The sequence below is a fragment of the Sander lucioperca genome, chromosome 5, assembly GCF_008315115.2.
Source record: "Sander lucioperca isolate FBNREF2018 chromosome 5, SLUC_FBN_1.2, whole genome shotgun sequence".
NCBI classification, from domain to species: Eukaryota; Metazoa; Chordata; class Actinopteri; order Perciformes; family Percidae; genus Sander; species Sander lucioperca.
Window position 1 is genome coordinate 19362499 of NC_050177.1, and position 17144 is coordinate 19379642.

The window sequence follows — 17144 nt, forward strand, 5'->3', positions numbered from 1 at the left end:
GAGAAGATGACGTAGCATTAAGAGCGACTACGGTAGCGAGTAGTATGAAAGCCCGAAAATCCACGTAGGGAGGTAGGTTGGGGTGGTGGATGGGTCAAACAACACAGGACTTTCACCCAGGAGACCGGGGATCGTGTCCCGCGTGTCACGTTTCCTAAACTCAACCCTTACCGCTCTTCTTTTACTAAACCCAACCGTCCCGTTGTTGTCCCGCGTCCCGTTATTGTTTTCACGTGTCACGGAAACGTAAGCCCACCCACGACCTTTTCCTTAACTTAAACATCACCGAATTTTAAGGGGCCGTGTTCATTTCACGGAATTCTTCCGTAGGCCCATCATGGAATTTTCGACGAGCCCGTGAAACTGCCACAGATTTTAAGTTAAGGGGCCATCAAAGAGTATAGAAGTACCAAGAGGCGAAACTCAATACAACGTTGTGTTGCGTTCGGTCCATGACCGAGCTGCAACTTGTTCTAAAGAGTGCAGCTCCGCCATCTTGGACTGAACGCAACACAACGTTCTATTGAGTTTCACCTCTTGTATTTGTACTTCTATACTCTTTGGGGCCATGTTCATTTCACGGAATTCTGTGAGATCACGGAATTCTGTGAGATCACGGAATTCTGTGAGATCAGGTTGCAGCAGGTTGTTTTTATCAGTTGTTTTGGTTCAGTAATGTGTGTTCAGTCAGGGCCCTTTGACCCTGACTGAAAGTATAGCCAGCTCATTCTTCTGCTCCTCTTTCTGCTAAACATGCATGACTTCTCCCATTTGCCTGATGAGCTGTGCCAGTGTCTCCATGTCGTGGTTGGCCCTTTCCAGCAGCTCGTAGCGGAGACTGAAGATGTCCTGTTTGATCTCCTTCAGTTCACCTGATGATATGTGGGACAGGAAGTGAATCAGCGTCAAATTGTGTTTTGTAATTCGGTGATCCGGACAAGACAAACACTGTATCACCTGCTGAACTCACCTTCATTTATTTCATCGTTGTCTTTATCTCTCTGTGCTTTTAAGATGTATCTTTTGATGAGGCGATTCATTATATCCTGTAATGAAGAATAGAGGATTTAAGTCTTAAACTGATGAGCTTATTGTTCCTGAAGATTTATTAAGAGTTAGTTAAGGAAAAAGAACGGATGCAGACTTTTCCCAGTGAGCATGTTTGATTAAGATTAAGTGATACTTTATTGGCCCCGCAAGGGGAAATTAAATTTTTTTTACTCTGTTGTTATACAGTATGGTTTTCATTGACACACTTTATTGGTGCTTAGATATATAAACAGCAAGTACCTCAAAGTGCCCACTAGATGTGAGGTAGCCTACTAAAATAAGTTTAAATAACATTGGAATATTATATTCACATGGGTATATGTACAAAACTTTAAATACTACTAACTACAGTTATGAACAGGTTAATCAGCATTAGGAAATGAATAATGCTTTACTTGGTGACAACAAAGCGATCCTTCCACACTCAGATCTTCCTGTTGCCTCAACTAAGATTAGAAAATAACATAAGAAGAAGCAGTGTTAATGCTTATCTTAAAACATGCTTTTACACTCGTACGCCTGCAACCTTTAAATGTGACACAAGGGGGGCCTGTAGATCTGTATCAAAGCATATAGGTCAACTTCACCAGACGTATTAGAAATGTGTCTAGCCACTCATTTACATTCAACAAAGTAAATGTAGTCGTTTTCCTGCTTGAAATATCATTTGTGTCAAGGGCTGTTGCCTCACCTTGTTAAGCTCCGGCTCATCATTTGCATTTTCTTTGCTTTTGCCTTTAGGTACATCCCAGAGAAATTCCCTTATCCCCAGCAAGAGGGAAACCACAGACCTGGGGCTGGGTACGAGGTTGAAGGGCACAGGCAGTGTGCCGCCGTGCTCAAAGTACGAGAACCAGAGCTTAGCTCTGGCAAACTTCCACTCAACATCAGAATCATCCTGCACCCACATAAAGAAACAGTAAGGAGGGGTACAAGCCAGGGGAAACAACTGATGAGCAACAGGAAGTTCACCCATTTGCATTTCTAATGTGCCACTTTCATCAAGTCATTTGTTTAATTTGTTCATTAAATCTGCAATATTATTGTGTGAACTACATATACAGCACATATTCAAAACTGAACTGAAACAGTAAATCAGTAAATTAAAACGTCGATTGACACTTTTGTCAAATTAAATTATTTCCAAATAATTGTGGTCTTACAACAAAATGGTCATTATAATCACTGTATGATAGCCCTGAAAGGACAGGTGGAAAACAAATGCGGGCAATGTTTGCCAAAACATAATTTTATCTCCCACGTAGGAGATAATATCTTAAAGTTTATCTCCTATATGAGATATTATTTCATCAGACTACATATCATCACTGTTAAATCCAAGTCGGAGCCTATGCACAGTTTCATTATGTTTGAGAGTGGATATTTGTAGTTAACTGAGAAGGTAAAACCTTTTGTTTATGCTGAATTTGGCTGAACTTTCAATTCCCTTTGTATGTGCCTCATTCTGCACAGCTTTCTCGCTCTCAAAACAACCAAATTAAGGCTATAGTGCGTAGTTTCTGTTGCCCCCATGAGGAATTCTAAGTAATAACAAACCTGTTGGCTAGGGGTGTAACGGTACGGAAAAATCACGGTTCGGTACGTACCTCGGTTTTAAGGTCACGGTTCGGTTCATTTTTGGTACAGTAAGGGAAAGAAATGCAAACATTAAAGTGCAAGTTGTTTATTACTATAAACTTTTTTTAAAGAAGCCATATTATGCTCATTTTCAGGTTCATAATTGTATTTTAATGTTGTACCAGAATAGGTTTACATGGTTTAATTTTCAAAAAACACCATATTTGTGTTGTACTGCACCGCTCTCTCTCACTGCTGCAGATCCTCTTTTCACCTAGTCTCTGTTTTAGCTACAGAGTGAGACCTCTTTTCTTCTTCTTCTGTACTATCTTTGATTGCACTTGCACATGCACAGTAGCTCAGATGTAGATCATGTCAGCTAGCTAGCTCCATAGACAGTAAAAGAAAGGCTGTTTCTACAACTTTCGGTCAGTTACAAGACAGGATTAGCTGGGAGACTTCTAAATGAGGGTGCACATGTAAGTAGTTCTTTTGTAGATTATGGTGAACTTGTGTGGTGTTGTAGCAGTGCTTTGCTATTGAGAACGAGGTAGCATGCTAGCGTTAGCATGCTAACGCTATGAGCTAATGGTTGCGGTTAGCCTGCTCGTTTCGGCTTGTGATGTCACAAGCTGTGCCGATTTTGAACAGCTCACCCAGAGACTGAAGGCAGGACACATTCAGAAACCGTATCTCACTCTAAACAGCATGGATGGATTTTTTTCAAAGTTTTGTATGTGTGTGGAAGCACCAGAGACACAACATAACACCCCAAATCCCAGAAAAGGTGTTTTTTTCATAATATGGGCACTTTAACAATTTCTTTACACTTTTTTAAACACTTTTTAATAAAATATAATAAATAATATATATATAAAATAAAAAAAAGAATAAGAAATAAAATACTGCTGCAAAGTTCTCCACTAAATAAAATACTCTCAGTCTCAAACCAATATCATATAATAAAATATAATGAAAAATATAAATAAATAACTATGGATTACAGTGCAGCATTATCAATCCCAGCTTGTCAACAACCGAGTCGTAGATCAGCTGCTATAAAAACACCAATTGCTTTCGTTATTGCGTTGGCCCGATCTGAATTAACAGCAACGGTCTGTTTAAATGCCAACGGGAGCTGCGTTTGAATTACGGCCGTTTTTTTCCTTGTAGTAATGATGTTCACACTTGCGTGATGCCTTTTCAAGTGCATTAACAAGTTTGAAGTGTTGCCAGAAACATACCCGATTATTCCTGAGCAACGTTGGCACACTGCTTTCGTCTTATTGACTAGTCTTTGTCCATTGACGTATTTCACTGGGAAACCGAAGTGTTCCCAAACAGGAGACCTTAATGATATGGGTGGCTCTTCAAGCTCCGGCTTGTCCGTACTGTCTATGGGCTTGTCTGCATTGGCCATGACGCTAGCTAGCGAGAGGCTGGGCTAAAGCGTGCCGTGTATGTTGTTGTACAGCGCGCGGTGTGTGATTATTATTTTTTTCCCCAAACCACTTCAGCGGAAATCCCGCCCTGCAGTCGATTTCATTGGTTTAGGTTACAGTGACGGCGGGTAGGTTTAGAGATCAGTGTTTGGTGTAGGCAATCTGTACAGTGATTGACATATTGACATGACCAATGAAAACTTTAGAATCTGCTGCAGGGCGGGATTTGCGCTGAACGCGGAGACTTCCACCACTTAATATGTTCGTGTGGAAACACAAAAATTGACCTATGTTCCGCACAAAAGATTGCATTCGGTGCACATGCGCACCGTACCGAAAGCCCTGTACCGAAACGGTCCAGTACGAATACACGTACCGTTACACCCCTACTGTTGGCGCATCCAATCCAAGGATTAAAAAAACATGATGGACTCTTCAGATGAGGTCATTATCTTCACTCCAGTTTCTGCACGCGAAAGTCGCCGGACGTCACAATCTTCTGAACGTAGCCATACTGAGAAATACAGAGAGAGTTTTGTGGAGCTGTCTTAATTAGTTTTATATCAACTCATTTGGCAATGGCTTGAATGTAACGGACGTTTATTAATATCAAAAAGTTACGCACTAAAGCTTTAAGCCTAAAAGTTTATCTCGTAAATACGTACGGGATAATGTCTCCTAATAAGGAAATACACTTTACGATATTATCTTCTAGGAGATAACATGTCTTACGTAGGAGATAAACGTTTGGCGAACATTGCCCACATTTTCTTTTTCACCTTTCCTTTCAGGGCTTCCGAAGCTTCCATATCACTGTTATACAAGACACAAAAATTAATACTAATGTATGAATGGTTAAAGCGTAACTCTCGCCAAAATGCAACCTAGGGTCTTTTTGTGAATGTGCCCCTAGCACTCCCATTCAAAAGGCCATTTGACCGAAAACGAAAATACAGTAAATCTTAAAAGTGGCGTTTCCGTCCTAATTATGCTTTTAAACAAAAGTTTGACTCGGGTACATTCACAAAAAGACCCTAGGTTGCATTTTGGCAAGAGTTACGCTTTAAGGCGTACCTCAATTTCTTGGAAGGAGCTGTTGAACATGGCAATGAGCATATTCAGCAAGACAATCACCATGATGATGTTGTACACCCCATACAGAACATAGCCAGTATTCTCAATGAACTTATGGTCGATGTTAATGACCACTGATTTCACTTCCGACAAGCCAAAGATGGCCCAGAATAGCGTTTTGAAGCTCTCTTCGAGCCTGGAGGAATAGAGAAATGGGAATTGAATAGTGTAGTGCAACCATTGTGTTAGTCGTACATCATATTCATTCAACACAGATTGTATCCAAAGGCACAATTGGAAAATACTTAAGAACACTGTCAAAAACTTTTTCAGGCAAAAGCGTTATTGCAACAGTCTCTAGTCGACACTCACGTTGTGAAGGCGTCGTTATGCTTGGCTCCAAGGTAGTGCGAGTACAGAGTGAACATTCCCACCATGAAAGCCACGAAAACGGTTATGAAAATCACCATGAACTTAAAGATGTCTTTAACTGTTCTTCCCAGAGAGATCTGCAAAGGCCCGAAGCTCTCGTTGGCAGGAAGGATGTATGCAATGCGAGAGAAACTCAACACGACTGCGATTGAATACAGGCCTTCAGAAATAAGCTGCGGGTCTGAGGGCATCCAGTTGATTCGAGCTGAAAAACAATGTTTAAACACTGTTGTTTTGGCAGTTTTGATGCTGTAAACTTACACTCCATTTAGATACCTTGATAGAACTCAAACAGAGAACTACATTCATCATTGAAGTTCTGAAATTCAGCATTTCTTCGTAATGAATTAGCCAGACAGTGAAATACGTTACAAAAATTTGGTGGGGCACTTATTTCTTTATTTTTATGGATTTCATGTTCTAGGTCTCAAAATTATGAAGATGAAAAAAGAATCCGGTAAAGATTAATAGACTCAGGGCGCCCAGATAGCTCAGTTGGTAGAGCGGGCGCCCATATATAGAGGTTTACTCCTCAACGCAGCGGCCGCGGGTTCAATTCTGACCTGCGGCCCTTTGCTGTATGCCATTCCCCCCCTTTCATGTCTAAGCTGTCCTGTCAAATAAAGGCCTAAAAATGCCCCCAAAAATGATCTTAAAAAAAAGATTAATAGATCAATTCTTTAATACTACTAATTTATCCAGTGTAACTGAAAAAGTTATTTTTAAGAAGACTTAGAGTTCATGTAGTGGACAAAGACATCATGCTATAAGGCAGTAATTGAATCTATTGACCATTATGGCTTCATAGCTTGGTTTGGTAACCTGTCAATCAAGCTAAAAATTGCTGGGCTGGAAAAAGAATTGGCCAGCACCCACCAATTCCTCTTCAGGAGATCTTTGAGGAGGCGGTGAGGAGACAGGGTCTTAAAATCACCCACGACCCAAATCAGTATGCGCTAATGCAGGAGGTACATGTTACCAAACTACAAGCTGAACATGTCTAAATTCTCGTTTGTGTCGCTTTCAATCAAACTACTGAATAATAAGCGATAAGATCTGTGTGTGTGTGTGTGTGTGTGTGTATTGAATGGGTGGGTACTCACCATTATGGTTGTAGGATGTGCAATATCTGGTAGGGCACTGGTGCAATATTTTTAATTTGATACGGCATTGTGCAGTTGTGCACTTGGGCATTGTGCAATACATAAGTTATTGATTGCAGCATGATTTAGGGGAAATGTACGGTGGCCGGCAGGGGCAGACGCCCTGCAACTTAAGAAAACACACGCAAATAGACAAAACACAAGCAAATTAAGAAAACAACTTCATTAATTTGACAACACATGTGCAGCATTCAGCAAACGCACTGCAAATACCACAGCACAACCAAATAGATAAACGCACTGCAAATAAAAAACGATGCAAAAAGAAAAGCAGCAAACCCCGAAAAAAGAAGCGATGCAAAAAGAAAAACAACTTCATTAATTTGACAACACATGCGCAGCATTCAGCAAACGCACTGCAAATATCACAACACAACCAAATACATAAACGCACTGCAAATACACACAACACAACCAAATACATAAACGCACTGCAAATATCGCAACACAACCAAATACATAAACGCACTGCAAATACACACAACACAACCAAATACATAAACGCACTGCAAATATGAAACGATGCAAAAAGAAAAGCACACCAACCCAGAAAACAAATGCAACAAAAAAACGCTGCATCCAGATTACACAACGGAAATTCTTCAGGCCTCTAGAGGGAGCAGCTAAGTGGAACAGCTTGATTTTCGACCCCACGGGGAGAGAGGGAGGGAGGGAGAGAGAGAGAGAGAGAGAGAGAGAGAGAGAGAGAGAGAGAGAGAGAGAGAGAAACTGCATAGACTGTAAATATTAAATCTATGTTTGAGATATGTTTTCTCTCGTTTGGTGGGTGTTTCTCGGCTCAGGTCCCAGGTGATACTCAATCAGCAGAGACGTCTGTAAACTCGTGGTGATAAAACATTTAAAACTGCATCAGCGTTTAACGTTGACGTTTGTTTAAGCCACATCAGAGGGTTTAATTTCGAGGTCCGAAATTACTGAAGTATAGGCCTCCTCAAGTGTAATATTGTGATTATACAACAACGGTTACCAACAAAATAAGTGATCAATCTGTATTCATATTGTGGAGCAATTCGCTCTTGAAATACAAAAAATAGACAAGATTTCTAGTCCCTCCCTGTTAGTAAACCAGCCAATTTACCATGGGATTTATCAAACGAATAAATCCCGCCCGCACATATAAACACAAAACTGCTTTGCTAACTCCAACGTGTTGTAACTAAGACATCTTCTGAAAAAGTTATTGTATTCATTAGTATGATTGCCGTACTGTTTAGTTCACAAACACCCAACACACCAAAGTACAAAGACATAGCGGACCAGACGCGAGCTTTTATTTTGAAAAGCCGAAGCTCGGGGATGGCACCAGCCGGGAGGGCATGAGACGGGAGCATAGACTGTATATTAATAATATATTATGTTATTATTATTATTAATAATAATAATAATATGAATTTAATATCGGTTAATAACAGTCGAAAATCCAGCTGTTCCACTTAGCTGCTCCCTCTAGAGGTCTGGAGAACTTCCGTTGTGTAATCTGGATGCTGCGTTTTTTTGTTGCATTTGTTTTCTGGGTTTGTGTGCTTTTCTTTTTGCATCGTTTCATATTTGCAGCGCGTTTATCTATTTGGTTGTGTTGTGTGTATTTGCAGCGCGTTTATGTATTTGGTTGTGTTGTGTGTATTTGCAGTGCATTTGCTGAATGCTGCGCATGTGTTGTCAAATTAATGAAGTTGTTTTCTTAATTTGCTTGTGTTTTGTCTATTTGCGTGTGTTTTCTTAAGTTGCAGGGCGTCTGCCCCTGTCGGCCACCGTAGAAATGTGCAATCTGGGTGGAATCAAGTACAATATGAGGGGGAGGATATGCTGTGGGTTCTTTCTCTTCTGTGAGTGTGGGGGAAGGTAGGGGGGGGTCTTGTGTGAGGTTTATCAGATGTTTATTGAACGCATTTGGTTGAGGTAATGTATGCTTATGTTTTATGTATGTTTATTGTGTATATGTACATACATACGCATATACGTGTTTACGATGAGTCACCATTTTTTGTTCTCTTAACTGCCAAAGACAAGACATTTCTAGGAGATAAAGGAATAAATAAAGGCTTATCTTATCTTATCTTGTCTGAACCAGGAAATCCAGTTTAATAAAGTTTGATATTAATTTAAAATTTTAAATAAATACAATAATAATTATTAATATTTAAGGTTTAAATGTATGTGAGTATGAATGTCTATACTTAATCACGATTACATATTTTATCACATGATTAAAATTCTATTATTTTGCATTTCAGAACAGTTTTTAAGTACATATTAACAATCGAAAGCAATTTTTACCAGTGTATCTTGATTGGGAATCAAATGAATGCAAAGAAAATTACTTTATGAACTTGATTTTAAGATTTGTAATTATTTATTTACTGTAAACAAAAGAAAAATGTGTGAATCTGTCATTATTGCACAATTCCTCCAAGTACCTAACTAAAAAACTAAAAATCCCTATCCTTACCAGAGTCATTATAGTGTTTAGTAACTCCTAAATAATGTTGATTATTCAATAACGTCCAGTGATCACCGGTTAATGAGACAGCGTTTGCAGCACCAGTTGGGCTGCTTTCTCCGTGTCTTACAGGCTGTGTATCCGTGAAAACTACTGTCCCCTCGATGGCAACGAGACAGGTCAGAACATGCCAACCGTAGTACGTCTTTAAGACCCGAGTCCTCTACGATGCTGACAGGTCTGCAGTTAGTTGCCACCCGTTTCGCAAGAGCTGTAGTAATTTTTTGGGATTTGGTTTCATCCACAGGTCGGCAAGTAGCACTCTCCAAAATACTGCTTTGCCTGAGTGGGTAGCATGCTAGCGGGTAGCATCACGTTAACTGAACTATATGCTTAGCTCCGTAGGTGGTAGCTCAAGCTTGACGTGCTTCGGTGATATTTTAATTCGGCTTTACACAATGTGCATACGGCTTTCGACTTGTCTACGAGCCGTCCGGGAGTTTTGGAAAATTAAAAGTGCCATTCAGGATTTCATTGCTGCTGTCTTTCTCCATCATGCCTGCAGCCTGCAGCAGCAGGATGTGTTACGAGGAAGTGGCAGCTTGATGATAAGTAACGGTGCTGCAAAGGGTCAAAATAGTAGCCTGTTAGGCATGACGCAAAGCCGAGTAAAGTGTAAAATAAATTAATAAATGCCGGCATGTGATTAAAAAAAATTAATCGCATCGCGTCGACCCTTAATCGCATCGCGATTAACACGTTAATGCTGACAGCCCTAATATATATTATTATTATTATTATTGTTATTATTATTATTATTATTATTATTATTATTATATAAACTAATTTATTGAATTTACTGATAATATTTGAGTTCTTTGGTGCACACTTACCCAGCTGGAAATACTGTATCTCAAAGGGCAAGGTCTTGTTGGACAGGTCCGTGTAGTGCTTGTCAACGTAACACTGGGCAGAATATGCATGCCAGAAAGCCATTAATCTGGCAATGAAAGAGGTCATGAAAATGGTCAAAATACTGAAGTCCAGAAGGTTCCAGGGTTCTGAGATGTATTCCCTGATGTCCTGCGACCAAATATCTCTACATTCTTCCCAGATCTTCCCTGTAGGCAAAGGAAATCACACATTTGGTTGACAGTCACACCCTTTCTCTCTCAAATGAAACTATGGCTGATATGATTTGAATATGTTTGTATAAATAAGGCTTGAATTGATAGTCAATTCACATAGGATTTACTGATTCTGAATACTGGCAAAGCATATGTGATATGGCTCTAAAGTCTCGCCTGTAGAGATATGGGAAAGTGTCACCTTGTCTTTGGAAAGTTATTACCAGTCTGATTTATCACGGTAGCTGTCGTAAGAATACATAATAATAATAATAATAATAATAATAATAATAATAATAATAATAATAATAATGTGGGCAATTTCCTAGCATGATAGATGTTTGGGGGTTTATAACCCTTCAATGGCATGTCATTTCCTTGACCCTGCATGCACAGCAGAGTGTGTGTGAGTGACAAAGAGATGGGAGAGGAATACATTAACATAACGGAAAAGATATACTAAACATCATAGAATTTGTTTTTTACAGCTAGTTGTGATTGTATACATGACATGGGATGGGGTGGGGTGTGGGGGGGTGTTTACACTTATGACCTATGACCCAGGATATGATGAGAATCTCCATCCAGGTGAAGGGGGTGGTCTTCATACGAAACAATTGTGAGGGGTGATCGTGGGTGGTCATGTTAGGCAGCAGCGACGTTCCCTCAAAGCGGTCTGCCGCGTTCAGGACCAGCAGGCATAGAAATATCATAAAGGATGCTGCATGGGCCACAAACTTCAGGAACGGTCCACACATGAGTTTCCCTATCTGACACAAGTCAGAGAAAGGCAAACAGAACAATGTTTGACTTTATTTTGAGCTGCACCAAAGGGAATTCACATTTCATGGGCACAGCCTCTGACAGAATATCTTAAGACCAAAAGACAAAAGGGTCTTCTATAAAGCAGTAGGCAGCAGCATGGAACAACATTAGAGTCATGTCACTTTTACTTTTAACTCTGTTAGAAGGGTTAAAAATGTTCCCGAAAAGAAAAGACAAGACAATGAATGCTGAATCTTACTCTTACAGTAAGTTACAGTAAAACAAAGAATGCCTTTTTTGGAACTAACCTTACTTGACGGTGCTATCCAGTACATAAAGGACAGGACAGGCAACCCCACAGCGACACCAAGGACTAGGAGGCTTTTAACTGCTGTGGTCTGCTGACGGAGTCCAGACAAGTTCTCGTACCAGATGGAGAGGAGTTGCTGTTGGCAGTTTGGATGTGCCACAAACTGAGGAGAGGAGAGGAGAGGAGAGGAGAGAGGAGAGAGAAGGATTATTTGCAGAAAAACACAAGGTTGAAAAAGATAAAAGATAAGATAAGCCTTTATTGTCTCCTATAGGAGAAATTCATCTTGGGCATTCGAGAGAAATGAAGTGGCGACACATCGCGCATGAACACACAATAAACATACAGTTAACCTACATAGAAACATAATCATACATTATCTCATCCAATGCTTCAATGAACATCTAATAAACCTCACACAATACCCCCCTACCTTTCCTCACAATCCCAGAAGAACAGAAGAGAACCCACATCACATCCTCCCCCTCGTATTGCACTTAATTTTGAAAATGATTATGTGGTAAATAACTTCTGTATTGCACAAGGCCCAATTGTATATATAAAAATATTGCACCAGTACCCTATCAGGCATTGCAAATCCTATAACCATAATGGTCAGTATCACAAATATTTAGTAGAATTAGTCACACATACATCCAATACCAATACAAACACACACACATCTTATGTCTTGTTATTCATTAATTTGAATGAAAGCGGCACAAATGAGAATTTATACCTTTTAAGCTTGCAGTTTAGTAACCTGTACCTTCTGCCTGAAGGCATCAGCTCATACTCACTATACAGGACGTGATTTGGGTTGTGGGTGATTTTGAGACCCTGCTTCCTCACCGCCTCCTCGAAGAGCTCCTGAAGAGGAGTTGGTGGCATTTGTCCAATTATTTTTCCAGCCCTTTTTATCAAGTTTTGGAGTTGTTATTTTAATTTAACGGACAGGTTACCGAACCAAGCCAAAAACAAGTGTATCTATTCTAATCCTTAAAAAATGGAATTGCTTTTCTCACATGCTTACCTTTTTAACTTCATATTTTATTGCAAGTTTTAACCTGATGAGGTTTTGTCTGCCGACGGTCTCAGAGCTTTGACGTGATTCAGTGTCCCCATTTAAGATGGCCTTCACTTCCTCTGTGTTTCGACACAGATCCAGGAGTCCCACCACAAAGTCTTTACACTGCATGGACAGTTTCTTGTAATCATTCTATAACAGACAAAGGCAACCTATCAACCAATCGATAGCACCCTATTCTTATACAAAGTACTTTTATGAATCACTAACACTACAAAAGTCAAAACTTCAAGTCCTGTCATAACTGCATCTTTGAATCAACATGCTATGCATCATATAGTCTCTGTAATTCTAGTACAGGGGTCAGCAACCTTTACTATCAAAAGAGACATTTTTGAAAAATATGCCTGGAGCCGCAAAACATAGTTGAGCCTTATGATGAAGGTAACACAGAGCCTGTCAACAATTACTAATAGTTCTAAATGAGCATTCATTAAATGGTGATGTTTGTTGCCATTTTAATGGCTCCGTCTTTGGCGGTCTCTGCAGAGAGGGGCAACATTTAGAGCAAGGATCTTCAACAGGGGGTCCTCAGAGTCAATGCAGGGGGCCCTCCAAATTATTGTTCATTTTTGAAGTTTTTTCAATGAATCCAACATATTATTAGCAAATATAAATCCCCACTGAAGATAGGCTTACTGGCCTATAAGTAAGGTAGTCACTAAGGTAGCCATCCAAAGATACAGTTAATCCTAAAGATTCACTGTGCCACATGTATGTTTTAAAATGAAAACATGATTTATAAAATCATGGCAACAATTATTAGGCTATTTTAATAGCTTAGTATTCTATGCAAAAATGGTATGTATAAAGGCTTTAGGCTGCCCTTAAGGCCTACAACAGTGATAAATTAAAATGTTAAAAAGAACCGTTATTCATTTCAATATAATTTTTTGTCAGAGCTATAGGGAGCAACTGGAGAGGGGCTTAGGCGCCGCAGGTTGCAGACCCCTGATCTAGTATAAAAACAGGTATGTCGTTTTAAATACTGCACCTTGAACTCCTTCTCAATGTTGGCCAGAACTGCCAGCTCATTGCTCAGCTCCAGAGCCGCCATCACTGGGTCTTCATTGGAGAGGGACAGATACGCTGGACTGGCCAGACATTTGTATGCATTGATGCGGGATTGTGAATGGCTAAAGGAGTCACACCTCTGCTGCTCGCTGCAGGCCCTGCACTGGCAGAAGTAGTCATGGGGCCGCTCTACACGGGCCCCCTTCATAAGCAGTATATGAACGATTTCATACTCATGGCACTGAGAGGCCAGGATGATGGGAGTGATGTCGTGTGAGAAACGTGTGCCGTCCTCGTCATAGGCAAAGAAGTCATCGTTTGTGTCCGCCTGGCTGGGACTGTTAGTCAGCCTCTGAGCATCTGCAAAGGCCGGATGGCTCAGTATGGCCTCCACTATACGGATGTAGCCTTTACTGATGGCTAAAAGCAATGCGTCTCCTATTCTAGAGAGCTCTTTCTTCCTAAGTAGGAGCTTAGTTACCTCGAAGTGCTCATTGGCAACTGCCAGCTGCAGTGCATTCTGGCCCATGTAATTCACACAGTTGACGTTGAGGTCTGGCAGCTCCTCTAGCATCCGCCTGACTTCAGGAATGTTGCCATATTCTGCAGCTTCTAAGAAGAGTTCCTCTGTCAGGGAAAGGCAGGAGGAGGGTTGAGCGTGGTACAGGTAACTGGCTCCCCGTAACGCTTGTCTCCTGGGTTTGGCTACAGCCTGCTGCTGCTGCTGCATCATGGCTCTCCCTTCATTTCTCCACCTAAACACAGGTAAGCATATGGCTGAAGACCATATCTTTGTAAATTCATTAAAGGTGCAGTAAGTGATGCTGCCCAAAAACTGTTGATATCTGAACTCAACTGCCAAACAAATAGAACCCCCCCTTCAGAAGCTCTGCCCCCCAGATTCACAGACAAATAACTACTGGCCGGCTGGCACATTCACATGCTGCATCCCGCCCCACCATCAACTGTTGCTGATTGGCTGGAATAGTGTGGTTTGGCCTGTGCACTCCTTTCTGTTTGTTTTCCATTTACACAGCCTGGGATGTGTGTATTACATAACACTTTTACAGCTTTTTTCAGTGCACACAGAAAATAGAAAGCTAGGTGACCGTGAGGAGATATTCGCTGAATTTGACAAAAAGGGTATTGGCTTAGCATCACATACTATACTTAATGTATGCCAAAAATATTAATATATACAAATTCCACTCTCAAAATCCAAATCACACACCGGGTTATTACCTTCTTCTTTTTTTTACTTTTAAATTTCTTTTTCTTATGAAGCAGACACTCTACTTTGATTAGTCTACTGGTTCAGGAAAATTAACATCAGCTCCATCTATATTTTAAAAAAAAAGGCCTTGGGAATGAGACAGCAGTGACCTAAGTAAGGTAAGGCAAGGCAGATTTATTTGTATAGCACATTTCAGCAACGTGGCAATTCAAAACAGCTAAAATTGAATAAGACAGGTATGAAATACAAGCAACAAATACAAGTTACAGTGCAGTGTAAGAAATTAACAATTACTTAATAAAGGCAGCATCAAAAAGAATTTTTTTCAGTCCTGATTTTAAAGAACTGATAGGTGCAGCGGACCTGCAGTTTTCTGGGAGTTTGTTCCAGATATGTGGTGCATAAAGGGTGAATGCTGCTTCTCCATGTTTAGTTGAAGTAGTGAACGGACAGCTGGTCTTGGCTGATTTATAACTATAATGTGTGACACCACCCACAGACTCATCATCTGCTCTCCTGCGTTTCATGGCCTGGCACTGTCATCCGCTCAGCCACTGCCTGATAGTTAACCAAATACATGTTGCATTCCTGGAATATTTTACAACAAATGTCATGTCATTAAGTGTTTGATCGTTAGTCCAGTTGCAAACTTTTATTCACTTTTATTTAAGTATGATGTTATCTCCGTTCATGACCATACTACCAAATGACATTGACCATCTCTAATACTAATTGTATTTTGTGTCATTGTCAAACGAGATAATCTACTTTCTGTTCACTAATTACATTTGAATAATGTGGTTATCTCAGGAGCTAATTGCTTCTTCACAGATAATGGCGGATGGTGACGACGCCCCTTCATTCAATCAAAATTAATGTTAATACGATTTTGCATAACTGAGAAATTGGATGAGTGCACGCAGTATGACCTACAGAATGTGTTCTAATACAGACCATTTATTTGTCTTTGGCATCTAGTCTGTATCAGCTGAGAAAAGATCAAATATGAAAACGGTGTCATGCTGTTCAGCAAGGGAAGGTGCAAAAATCACAAATGGATGGATATGACATAAAAACAAAAACAAAAAGATTGCTGTAATGTTTTTTGCCTTTCAACTGACATATGTAGCTATTCCATGTAGATTTACCTCCCTGGGTTTCTGAGAATTCCCTGTAGTTTTTGTTCTGCTGCTCTATTTTATTATGGCCACTGGGTGATACTGGGAGATGGAAAAGCATGATAGAGTACCATCACTACTTTAATGATACTGTACTATGTAGATAAGATTATTCTGCAATTAACGGCGTTAGGTGAGCTGTGTGCATTTGCATGTGATATTAACACAAAACGTTTGTAGCAACATTAAAAAACAAAAGTCACATGTAATCCCTCAACATGTAGGCTAGAGCAGAAGACATCAGTGTAAATATGACAACGAGAGGCACAATAGGAGATTTAAAAAAAACTGGGACATTGGATAGGATGAGATCACTAAGTATCAGTCTCACATTGTTGGTCATTTTAGCAATATCATGGGCCTGAGACTTTTCCTTAGAAGCTTTACACACACACACACACACACACACACACACACCAATATTTCTCAATTGATTTTTGAAGGCAATAATATTCAATATGCAATTATATTCAATATGCATGTAATTTGAGTCACATCATCAATATTCCAAAGTCAGACAGGATGGCCCACTCACCTCCTCACAGAAGACTGGCGTGGCAAATGACTTCATTTTCACTTCATGAAGTCGTCACGAGCCGAGACTACGTCCAAAAGCGAGCAGCGGCAGCCCATGTCAGCCTCCAGACCACCTGTCAGACTCCTTGCGTCCCACCCATAGACTGCACATATAAAACTGGTCCCACCTTGGGTCTGGATGGCTCTGGATGCTGACGGTGCTGCCTCTGCACGCCCAGTGGGCGGATTCTAGCAGCTTATAAGGTGTGTTTCATGACATAGGATATTAGCATTTCTCGAATACACTTGGGTCCTGTTTTCAAGGTTAGGCTTATATAACTGTTTTTATCTCAATTTAATTTCCTTTATTTCCCATAAACTAATTTAAGGACAGCAGAAATGCACTGACCTTACTGATCGTGCCATTTTTTTTTTTTTTTAAGCTGAGGCAGAAAACTTATTTTATTACAAGCTATTTGTCAGTGTGATGGCTGCAGGCAATGTCACCACTCATACTTATATGGCGTTTGACTCCCTGAAAATAGATTATTTGATGCGGTGGCCCCTGTCCATAAACAATCTGGAAAAAAGCTTTTCCTAAATCCTCTTAACTCTGGTGCCATCAAATGTAAAAGGTAATTCCAACACACCTTTATTTCATGAGAGGCACCATCCCCCAGCAGATACAGTATAAGCTAAGCAAAAACAATTCT

General features: G+C 40.2%; 1 protein-coding gene across 3 annotated transcripts; it reads right to left on the reverse strand.

The window, feature by feature from the left end:
- Positions 1-230: 230 nt before the first annotated feature.
- Positions 231-16867, reverse strand: trpc6b (transient receptor potential cation channel, subfamily C, member 6b). 3 transcript variants are annotated; one of them, XM_031297531.2, is made up of 12 exons: positions 16451-16864; positions 13484-14258; positions 12436-12621; positions 11401-11565; positions 10872-11097; positions 10094-10321; positions 5517-5781; positions 5145-5340; positions 1742-1948; positions 1446-1496; positions 971-1046; positions 231-872 (listed from the first exon to the last, which is right to left on the reverse strand). In XM_031297531.2, exons 2-12 carry the CDS (start codon positions 14234-14236, stop codon positions 748-750), a joined length of 2478 nt encoding a protein of 825 aa, XP_031153391.1. In that variant the 5' UTR covers positions 14237-14258; positions 16451-16864; the 3' UTR covers positions 231-747. The 3 variants fall into 3 exon arrangements, with proteins under 3 accessions (XP_031153391.1, XP_031153393.1, XP_031153394.1); XM_031297533.2 differs by lacking the exon at positions 1446-1496 and having other exon boundaries at positions 16451-16867; XM_031297534.2 differs by lacking the exon at positions 1446-1496 and having other exon boundaries at positions 10881-11097; positions 16451-16865.
- Between the last annotated feature and the right edge of the window lie 277 nt (positions 16868-17144).

Bases quoted from the DNA above. Each gene is read 5' to 3' on its own strand.
- trpc6b (XM_031297531.2), bottom strand. From the start codon at position 14,236: ATGATGCAGCAGCAGCAGCAGGCTGTAGCCAAACCCAGGAGACAAGCG. The intron at 1,497-1,741 runs GTGAGGCAACAG...TTCTAATCTTAG, and splicing joins ATGAGCCGGAGCTTAACAAG to TTGAGGCAACAGGAAGATCT. The intron at 873-970 runs GTGAGTTCAGCA...ACATATCATCAG, and splicing joins CAACGATGAAATAAATGAAG to GTGAACTGAAGGAGATCAAA.